The 12036-nt window shown below is 40.1% G+C and overlaps 1 protein-coding gene across 1 annotated transcript in view; it reads left to right on the top strand.

The window, feature by feature from the left end:
* The first annotated feature begins 5137 nt into the window (after positions 1–5137).
* nampt2 (nicotinamide phosphoribosyltransferase 2) overlaps positions 5138–12036 on the top strand; it is a 32080-nt gene continuing 25181 nt past the window's right edge. Inside the window, exons 1-2 of the mRNA XM_079156450.1 lie at positions 5138–5406; positions 11822–11957. Coding sequence (XP_079012576.1) covers positions 5359–5406; positions 11822–11957 — 184 coding nt within the window. The 5' untranslated portion in view covers positions 5138–5358. The remainder of the gene's footprint in view (positions 5407–11821; positions 11958–12036) is intronic.

Genomic DNA, 12036 nt, shown 5'->3' with positions numbered 1-12036 from the left:
AGCAGTCACACTTCCGGCCTCCACCCCTCTGCCTGTTGGAGGGACCCTAAGCTCCTGAAAGTATAATATTATTTACTACACTGTGAAGCTGACTGTTTGAATGTATTCACAGTCCCAAAGAACACCCACTGCATCCCTGTTGTCTGTGTTAGGTTTCATAATTGGCCTGGCAAACTAAAACTAAGTTTCTTTTCAGGGAATCATAGTGAGGCTATCTCAGTATATAATACAAAGCAGAGATTACCTTGTATTTATCTTTAAGGTTGTTCCACTTCGTTTTGGCCTGTTTGGCAGTTACTGCCAGGCCTAGAGTGGTAACAAATTCCCTGGGCAAAACAAAAACATAAAGCCACAATGACACGTTGCCACTAAAATAACATATTCATTATTTCAGATGGAGACTGCACAAGGTTCCAACCCTTTCCTAGACATAAACACAATGATAAAAGCACTCAAAATCAATACTCACTCCCATCCAGTCTTGCAGGAGTAACGCCGGCCTGTATATAGGCTCTCGTTAGCCGCCCGCCATTCAATAAGGGCCCGGGTTTCCTCAGTTGTCTCTTAAATAAAATATTGCTTAAATGTTAGTTATAATGCACAATGATAGCCAGCATAACCAGTCTGTATAATATGGATAGAGACAAGCTAACAAGTCGGTCAAAAGTTAAAAGACAGTGCTCTAGTTGAACGTTAAAGTTAAATTAAAATATGAAGTTATGAATCTTAACTTTGCCCTCAGCCAAACTGATTTAGCGTTACCTGTAAACAAATAATAGACTCTGAGTCCAAAGATTATTCATTAGATACACCCAAACCGAATTATAGCTCATGTTTAACCGCTACGGAGACGTCAATATCACCAGCAAATTTTAAAAAGACTTGCAGAGATAAGGCTGTCTGTTATTTTATCGGTTCAAAGATCAGAACCGCGGTCGGCCGAGTCCAAAATCGTCAGCCGGGTTTCTGTGATGAAATAACAATCTCCGTATTTCACTGCGTGGGGAGGATCTGTTTTGTTTTGGAGGATTTCTTTCGTTTTGTTAGCTTTCTCTCTTCTTCTACTAACCTACACACACACACACACACATATAGTTGAGCTAACTAGCTCAGACAGGTGTAGATAACGCAATCTCTATTGTCTCCCGCCATTTTGGAGTTTTGCACCATTTTATGGTCTCGCGAGGTGTGGTCACATGCGAAACTACCCGTCCATTTTGATAGTTTGATCTATCCTCCACTTGTAGTCCCACGTGACGAGCCACGTTTGAGATTATGTCTGTCAGTGTGGGAGCAGTTTCTCGCTTCTCCCCCCCACACACACACCTACATGCGTGCACATACACACACACACACACTCCTACCACAGATTGTTTCTTGATTTTAGATAGCATGCTCATGAATGTATAGTCGTTGTTAGTTTTAGATATTAGTTGACTTGATCATTATTATTGGAACTTAATAAACTCTGGAATACTTTAAAGAGCAGCTGTCTGTGATTACTTTGTGCATGTGTATTGTGATTATAGCTGGATATGTGGCCCGTGCTCAAACTCAACCATCACTGTTCACTCTGAATGTGAAATAGTACTTTGACTCTTGACATTGTGAGTGAATACTAATTATGAGACTTAATTTCTAGTTTGGTTATTGGTCCTTGTTCTCAGGGTGGTGCCTCGTTATTATTAATAATTGTTAATAATCTTACTGACATTAATAATTCTATTGATGTCAATAATTTAGTTTTTTCATATTTGCTGATAACTCAAACACGCTCCTTTTTGTTCCCAACAGTATGGACATAAGGAATGATAAAACAGTAAATAAACTCTGACAGGGAAGCCAATAATGAATTGGTCTGAGCTACGATGGGACGCCCTGGAGGATCAGACAGTGAATTGTGTATTTTAGGTAACGTAAGTATTTAAGGCTTTGGTAATCCACCCTTTTTGTCTAATTTATTGTCATTAAAATATTTTTTTTTAGTTTTCTTAGTCTGTTCATTTGCTTGAGAGGTGCCAAAACCTAAAAGAATATATATTAATTGAATATACTGAAAACAAATTTAAACTGAAAAGGTTTTAATAGAAATTATTTTAAAAGGATATACTGGACTCGGACACACAAATATACATGTCATGTCAGTTGTAATAGTCGTAATAAAAATACTAAATAATAATCATACCTCAGTTGCCAGATAATGCCTAATGCCAGATTGGGCCCAGATTTGGCAGCCATCAACGGGCCAGAATCTGTTTCAGTGCTGGCTGTCGATTAACCCGGCTGCCATGTCTCAGCCAGAATAGGCCCGTGTCTATAATGCCAGATTGGGCCCAGATATGTTCATTTCACAAAATCCACTTTTGGCCTCTTCCCAGCCTGAAACGTCTTTTAAGGGCATACAAAGTGAAAATGCATCACCAGGCAGTAAAGTGCTTAAAGCAGCAGATATTCATGAAAATGACATGAAACTGTGAAATCAACTGTCCTGAGCCACTTTTTTGAAGAAAATCTTTGAAACTATGTTTACTTTCACAAAATCCACTTTTGTTCTCTTCCCAGCCTGAAACTTATTGTAAGAGCATAAAAGGCTGAGAATGTACCTTCAACGAGCAAAGGTGTGTAAGCATCAGGTTCTAATGAAAACATCATGAAACTGAGAAATCAACAGTCCTGAGGCACTTTTTTGAAGAAAATCTTTGAAAATATGTTTACTTTCACAAAATCCACTTTTGGTCTCTTCCCAGCCTGAAACGTCTTTTGAGAGCATAAAAAGAAAAAATGCATCACTAGGCAGTAAAGTGCTTAAAGCAGCAAATATTCATGAAAATGACATGAAACTGTTAAATCGACTGTCCTGAGGCACTTTTTTGAAGAAAATCTTTGATACTATTGGTAACACTCTCTATGAATGACTATGTTATCTAAAATGTGTTGCCACTTGGATCAGTTAACAATCATTTATGTATGCAGCAATTACATGCTAAGAATTACCCAGTATATGAAATTCAGCATAATCTCTGTAAAGGTTCACATCTGGATATATTGTAGTTATATAACTAGTTTTATCTGAGTTTTATCACACATCGAAGGGGCTTCATCAATTTGGAAAAGATTAGTAAAAAGGTTCTCTAAGAGACAAAATCCAGTTGCTTTAAATCAAGGACTGGTGTCATGTTAAACTAGCTAGGTTCCTTTGCTTTAATAAGACAAAGACATACTACTCTTATTAACTTATTACAATATGTGCTGAATTTATTGCATTATTCAAGTAATAATCTCATAATTTATTACATTCTGCACAAAATGGATTATTATTATTATGCAATGTACTCATGGTTTTCTTACAATATATGCTGATTATTACATTATGAGTTTTTGCTACATTTACATTCTTACATTATGTGCAATTATCAGAGTGTTCTGTTTTTTCAGAAAAGGGGTGATTGACATAAATTACTTTATATTCTGGTCAGACCACCATGAGAAAAGTCAGCTGAGTTTTTAGTCGACAGACTTTAGTTAGCAACCTAAATTAACATGAAATGCTGTAAGCATGTGAAAGCAGAAATTAGAGCGATAGCTAGATCAGTGGTTCTCAAATGGGGGTAAGTGTGCCCCTGGGGGTACGTGAAGGCACTCCAGGGGGTACGTGAGATTTTTTTTTAAATAGATTTAAAATTAGCATCCATTCAAAAATCCTTGAAAAATAGTTATTTAATAAATATTCAATAAAATATAAGTGTAAGTTCATAAACTGAATTTTATATTCAGTAGGCTATTCAATTTAATTTCCTAAACCAGGGGTCGGCAACCCGCGGCTCCGGAGCCGCATGTGGATCTTCGGCCCCTCTGTTGCGGCTCCCTGAGTCCTCCGTCCACACAGTGTTTAAACATCGTTTTCGAGATGATCTCCGTCCAGACTTAAACGCCTGAAAACGAATATCACGTGCGAATATTCACGTACACTGGGCATGCAGTGGGTGCCGGTCCTACTGGTTTTCAAACCTACTGGTTTCCTTCCGTGCGTGTGTTGTGTTCGTGTAACAGCAGCAGCTGTTTTCTGCCTCTGTTGCCAGATTCACACATTCACAAACATATTGCTGGAGATCTAAAAGCCACATCTCATATATTGCGGGGATTAGGATTGTATAAGTGAGCACCACATCACAGCCACGTATGAAGAAATACATTGAAGAAAATATATTTATGGAAAGATCGCATCAACCTGGATTCGAACTCTGTCGAGCAAAATAGTAGTATATTCAAAATCGTCTGCGCTACGCGATCCGCCACTTGCATCTAACGTTGCTGTCTAGCGCCTTTCCCTGCAGGTGGATAATCATCATTTGCAGACCCCCGCCCTCGGTAAACTATCAATGGATAAATCCAAAAACAGAAAAGTCACGGAGGAAAATAGAGTTTAATTCTGCGTGGACAAATTCATTTGCTTTCACTGCCAACGATGCTGGCTTACCTGTATGCTTGATATGTGGGGAGAAATTTGCAAACAACAAAAAATGTAATGTTGAAAGACGCTTCCAGAACAAACACGCAGCATTAGCTGAAAGTATCACGCTGGAGATGAGCGACAAAGAGCGATTCCTCAACTGCTGCAGCAAACTCTCCTCTTCATAAGAGTTTGATATTGTTATAACACATAAACTAGCAATAAAATGTCAACAAGTGTCTTTATTCTTGTTCTATAATTTCATAAATACAACAAACTATAGTTTTTGTATATATAATATAACTATATATAAAACTTTATAAGCTGTGACATCAAATAGCTTTTGCGGCTCCAGACACATTTTATTTGGTGGAAAATAGGGCAAAATGTCTCTTTGGATAGTAAAGGTTGCCGACCCCTGTCCTAAACAATGCAATCTGCAGTGTCGACAGTTTAATAAATCAGACACTGATGATCTTTTTTTCAACCAAAAATGCTTTGCGCTGGTTAGGGGGTACTTGGCTGAAAAAATATTTCACAGGGGGTACATCGGAATGGTCCTTTAATCAATGCCAAAAAAACGACTGTCCTTGAATGCAGCATTACGTAGCCGATCGGAGGTGGGGGGCCGTGCGCCTGCCATACGTATTGAAACCCGCCCCTTTGCAATAACCCCCAACCAACGGAACGACTACTGCTTTGACTGATTTAGCAGTGTTGTAATGTCTGAATCGGAGTTCACTGGAGACACACGGGGGTTACAAACACGATAATTTGACGTGGAGGTATATTTTCTCTGCTGCTCTGTCTGGTTCTGGTTCTGGTTCTGGCTCGCGCTCCTGTTAAGTTGCTACGAGGAAGCTGAAGTGACATTTAACATTACGTTAAGTCATTCATCCACAACAACAATGGCAGCAGAGGAATTTAATTTCTTGCTTGCGACGGATTCTTACAAGGTGAGTGGACCTGTCCTTCGTGCCTTTTTTTTATGTTTTCCAGACGAAATGTAACAAAAGCTGTTTTTTTTGGGATACCATTCGCTAACGCTCCACCTTTCGTTAAGTGTCTCACTACACACCATCGCACATCACGAGGAACGTTAGCCGTTGCGTTTTGGTCAATTTAATGTGTTGTGTCCTTCAACGTTTTAGTTAGCAGCTGGCCGCAGATCAAAACTGAAAGTAAGACACCAGCAGTAGTTAGCTTTAGCTATACACACACTGCATTGTGTGGAACGGTGTGCCCATGTTATTAGTGCACCCGGCAATGTGTTAAAACCATGAGCAGGGTTACGTGAGGTAACGGTTAATCTTAAAGTCCAAGCCATAGGCACTCAAACTAGGTGTAATCCATGAAACTAATTGTGAAGATATGACTTTGCAAAGAATGGGCGATAACTGTGAACATTGAACCTATGCCAATGCGTTGCTTAAGTTTCGTTATGCCGATACCTAAGCCATTCTTCACACTTTACTGCTTTACTACTTTATAGGCTATAAACGCATTTTATAACATGTTGTGTTTAACCACATTTTCCAAGTTGTATATGCTCAGCGTCAGCGTTATGTAATAAATACAGACTAGTTTTATTTAAGTCATATCTGCTAAAAAAAATCCATCAACAAGTATTTATTAAGAAGTATTTGGTACCAACTTTCAGTGCAGTATTTGATAACTCATGCTACATGCATGACCAGATCTACATGCTCAGGGTTCAGTATGGCAAGGGGTCCTATATCAATCGGACTTGTCATGTGATGACATTGTGTCTCCTTTGCTGTAGTTGCTTGACGTGTATAACAGAGCCCAACCTTTCATTGTCCGTTTATCTTTCAGTTTCGCTTCAGTCAAATCGTAACTGCTGGTCTTGGGCAGGCCCTGTGGTTATATGAGAGCAGCGTCAGTGTAAGCCAACAAATACATGAAATGTTGTACAGAAGCCTGGTAGAAAGCATTTTAGCATTCAGCTTAACAACATGGTTTGGAAACTGGAACGCAAAGAGCAAAAACAAACTCCCCAACATTGTTGCATTGCAACATTGTATGGAAGGTGATTGGTAAGTCGCAAAACCAACGTTCCAAAACATTTGACAGTGCTGTGCACAGTAAGGTTAAACAATACAACTGCAGATAGCCTTCATTGAGATGATTCCGTATGGTCGCCTATTCACGGTCCCAAGGGCCAGCCGGAGCACATACTAGGTTGCAAGGTTACAAGCTAATTCATTGTCGTTGTACAACAGTGTTGCGCAACGAAATGCAGTTTGTAGTCCCATTTTGCAACATGAAAAAATATCCAGACTGCGACCGAGCCACGGTATTCCATATCAGCCACTGTTTGTTCTATATCAGCCACTGTTTGTTCTATATCAGCCACTGTTTGTTCTATATCAGCCACTGTGTATTCCATATCAGCTACTGTTTGTTCTATATCAGCCACTGTTTGTTCTATATCAGCCACTGTGTATTCCATATCAGCTACTGTTTGTTCTATATCAGCCACTGTGTATTCCATATCAGCTACTGTTTGTTCTATATCAGCCACTGTTTGTTCTATATCAGCCACTGTGTATTCCATATCAGCTACTGTTTGTTCTATATCAGCCACCGTTTGTTCTATATCAGCCACTGTGTAGTCCATATCAGCCACTGTGTATTCCATATCAGCTACTGTTTGTTCCATATCAGCCACTGTGTAGTCCATATCAGTCACTGTGTATTCCATATCAGTCACTGTGTATTCCATATCAGCCACTGTGTATTCTATATCAGTCACTGTGTATTCCATATCAGCCACTGTGTATTCCATATCAGCCACTGTGTATTCCATATCAGCCACTGTGTATTCCATATCAGCCACTGTGTATTCCATATCAGCCACTGTGTATTCCATATCAGCCACTGTGTATTCCATATCAGTCACTGTGTAGTCCATATCAGCCACTGTGTATTCCATATCAGTCACTGTGTATTCCATATCAGCCACTGTGTATTCCATATCAGCCACTGTGTATTCCATATCAGCCACTGTGTATTCTATATCAGCCACTGTGTATTCCATATCAGCCACTGTGTATTCTATATCAGCCACTGTGTATTCCATATCAGCCACTGTGTATTCCATATCAGCCACTGTGTATTCCATATCAGCCACTGTGTATTCCATATCAGCCACTGTGTATTCCATATCAGTCACTGTGTAGTCCATATCAGCCACTGTGTATTCCATATCAGTCACTGTGTATTCCATATCAGCCACTGTGTATTCCATATCAGCCACTGTGTATTCCATATCAGCCACTGTGTATTCCATATCAGCCACTGTGTATTCCATATCAGCCACTGTGTATTCTATATCAGCCACTGTGTATTCCATATCAGCCACTGTGTATTCCATATCAGTCACTGTGTATTCCATATCAGCCACTGTGTAGTCCATATCAGCCACTGTGTAGTCCATATCAGCCACTGTGTATTCCATATCAGCCACTGTGTATTCCATATCAGCCACTGTGTAGTCCATATCAGCCACTGTGTATTCCATATCAGCCACTGTGTATTCCATATCAGCCACTGTGTATTCCATATCAGCCACTGTGTAGTCCATATCAGCCACTGTGTATTCCATATCAGCCACTGTGTATTCCATATCAGCCACTGTGTATTCCATATCAGTCACTGTGTATTCCATATCAGCCACTGTGTAGTCCATATCAGCCACTGTGTATTCCATATCAGCCACTGTGTATTCCATATCAGCCACTGTGTATTCCATATCAGCCACTGTGTATTCCATATCAGCCACTGTGTATTCCATATCAGCCACTGTGTATTCCATATCAGCCACTGTGTATTCCATATCAGTCACTGTGTATTCCATATCAGTCACTGTGTATTCCATATCAGCCACTGTGTAGTCCATATCAGCCACTGTGTAGTCCATATCAGCCACTGTGTATTCCATATCAGCCACTGTGTATTCCATATCAGTCACCTTGTATTCCGTATCAGTCACCGTGTATTCCGTATCAGTCACTGTCTACTACTGAAGTATTAGTCTCTTCAGCTCTCTGCAAACCATCTCTGTGGCTCTGCACAAGCTTTTCCGCAAAGAGAGATACAACAGGGGAAACATTCATCCCAACCTGAGTTGCAATTGATGATAGGGTTGTAGGGTTGAAACATTTTTAACAAACCTTTGTGCTCACAGGGGCCCACGCTTACATTTTCTAATGTGCCCATGTCCACAAATATGTGACCGCAGAGACTGTACCTGTGTATACACATTTACAATACCGATACAAATATGTGTACATGTCCTGTACGTAGAAACCCAATGGAATATAACCAGATCCACATGCATGTCCACTGTCGCCCTGCTATCCATGTCTCCTTACACTTTGGGGCCATTTCAGATTTAACACATTGGGGTTTATGGTAGTCTTTAGTGCTGGGCGGTATGACCAAAAATGTGTATCACGGTATTTTTTAAGATTCTGCCGGTTTCACGGTATATCACAGTATTTTTTTTTTTTGTGACTGTTTTTATATATGTTTATAATGGCATACTCTAACTGTCAGAAGTACATCGAATATAAAAGCATTTTAATGTCATCATGTATAAAGGCTTTGCTTACTATAGGGTGTGCTCGTTTATTCGTATTATGTTGGGATAGCAGCTTGGCTGAAGTATTTTCTCCCTGGTAAGATGTACCTTGAATCCAGTGTTTTAATCATTGCTCTGAACCCGTCTTTCTCGACTGTCTGTAGCGGCACCATGTCCTTGCATAGCTGGATCGTTATTGCGTTCGTAATGTCGCTCCGCCGCTTGCTTTTCTTTTCATATGCAGTGCCTCGAGCAAATGCCTCTTTAAGCGATGTCTGACCCTGTGACTTCAATATGTTTCACTCGCGCTAACGTTACTGCTACCGTTACTATTGGTGCATCTCCGGTCTGTCTTTGTTCATCCTGCATCGCTCTTTTCTGTTTGTTAATGTAGCGTTACGGTAGCAACGGAGCCTCTCCAAGCTGTTAGCAGACTGTTGTGCTAGCGAGCTGTACCCAGCATGCAGTTCGGTAGTGTAATTTTATAAATGTACAATTATTAGTGTTACAAATTGTTTGGGTCACAAACTGTTGTGTCGTGGTGTTTTACCCCGTTAAAGAGCGTTAGTTGTGGGTTATTAATTGTTGTTATAACCATGACTAGGGGTCCCTCTCAATACACATAAGACAACTAGCTCCGACTGTTGTGCTTTTAGCGGCGAACAATATATTTTGCTGCCTGTTGAATTTCGACTATGCACCGTATGACGGCGTGTGAAAGATTCATATCATACTGGAAATTAAAACCGTATACCGCCCAGCACTAGTAGTCTTGATCCAGCTGTGGCTTTGAACGTGGTATTCAGTAGATGCACTAAATACACGCTTTAGCCGTGGCTCTGAATTACAATCTGTATCTAAGTACTAGAAAACTATGTTAGTGAACATGAATCGTGTTGTGCAATTCATTGTAATGCATTGCTGGTGAGATAGTATGGCGCTAGTGTATTTTCAGAGTCCAACCTTTCATTGGCAAGCTTTCAGTTTCATTTCAGTCAACCCTTGTTTTGCATTAATGATTACATTTTAGTCACAAAAATGATGTTGTCAACCGCATCTTAAATTTGTTCTGAAAACAGAGCAGCTTCCATGTGGGCCACATAACAGCCTGATCGCGATAATTTAAGCATACCGCGATCATTTTGCATAGCTTAATCGATGGATTCCACAATTAAGGCAATTCATAGCGCTATAAATTCTCTAGATCTTACTGCTGTTGGGTGGGTTCTTCAGTTTCAGCTCAAATGAGACTGCATTTCTTAATTACAAAGCAAGATGGTGAAGATAACAGGACTCTTGATTTGTAGTGGAGATTCTCCCCTACAGGTGCAGCCGTGTGTTTGACCGCTCTAAGGAAAGTTATGCTGGAGTTGTGGTTTCCATACAGCTTTTCTCATTAGATAATACACATAAAAATGTTTGGAGGGGTAAGTGGTAGTGGTGTAACGGATCGTTGTCAATCCGTGATCCGTACGGATCCTCCCTCACCTTTCGGCACATGCTTCCCTTAAATACAGTCTTACTGACATCGTTATCCGCCAATGTGCAGTAAAATATGCGATTGTATTTATGCTTTTCTAGTCAACGATCTCTAATAATGTTACACTGTTGAAAATGACCGGAGGACAGCTGAAAAATGAGTATTGGCCAAATGTAAATTATGTATGTATAGTTATTCACAGTTTTACCATGTTTTACCAAACATTTTTTGTTGATTTTAGTTTGCCCACAGTCCTGTTTTGCTCAGTACTGTACAGAATCTGTCAGGGTGAAGTGTATTTACAGGGAATTCTGACTATTTGTTTTCCAGTCTTTAAACGCTTTTCAACATTGCAGCAAGCACTTGGGAATCGAAGGATCACTAATTCTAATCCCAGCACAGACTAGGTAAAGAGTGTGGTAGCTGGAGAGATGCTGGTTTGCCTCCCGTGCACTGCTGAGGTGCCTCTGAGCAAGACACTGGAGCCCGAAACTGCTCCCACTGTATGATAGCTGCCCACTGCTGTGACAAAAAAAGTTGATCCCTGGAACACTGTGACCATAGAGGCGAACCACTTCACATCGAGCACAACTTTAGTTTTTTTCATTAAAAAAGCTGTCCATGAACATGTATAATACCACTGACATGCCGAATAATGGCTTTTATGAGTCACCTGACATATTCTCAGAATAAGTATGTACCTGGTTGACTATGTTCTAAGCCCGTAAATAAAGTACACCTTTATTTCTCCCCTCCTCCTCATACTTGTTGTTTTCGCTCGATTAGGCTAATCCTACTTAGAGGATAATCTTAGTATAAGACACTGCCTGTTCTGGGTTTTTCATGTTTGGTGACTTAAGCCATTTTGAGTTTGTTCTTTTGAAGATAAGGAGGAAAGGAGATGGAACTTAAATAGGATGCAGGATGAGGCAGAAGAATGTGGAGTTAGTGCCTCTTGAAGCTATTTCTTCCACTGACTAACTGGTTGTTGCTGCTGATTATTCAATTAGGTCACAAGGAGAGATTTGTGCTTTAAGCCGTCATCATTTGTTCCCACATTGATCCAGAAAACATGTTTACTGTACATGAAAGCATCACGGCAGCTTTTCAACTGGAGTGATATGTCGCTGTGTGGTGTGATAAGATTAGAACGTGATGAATACACATTACCCATACTAAGATTATTAGATTATTATGATTATTAGAACTACATTGTGACATGTTTGAAATCTGTTTTTGGGACTTTGCATGCAAGCTGGCTGTTGACTTGTGTCTTGTCTTTCAGATCACGCACTACAAACAGTATCCTCCAAATGTCAGCAACATCTACTCCTACTTTGAATGCAGACGCAAGAAAGGCTCCCAGTTCAGTGAAGTGGTGTTCTTCGGTCTTCAGTATCTGCTGAAGAAGTACCTCATAGGTACAGTCACGTACCCTCTGATCCAAGAAATAAATGGACAGAACCATAAAGAAAAGTTCATGAGCACTTTGCTGTTAAA

Source organism: Pholis gunnellus (assembly GCF_910591455.1).
Source record: "Pholis gunnellus genome assembly, chromosome: 3".
Classification (NCBI taxonomy): domain Eukaryota; kingdom Metazoa; phylum Chordata; class Actinopteri; order Perciformes; family Pholidae; genus Pholis; species Pholis gunnellus.
This window is presented reverse-complemented; position numbering and strand designations above follow the sequence as displayed.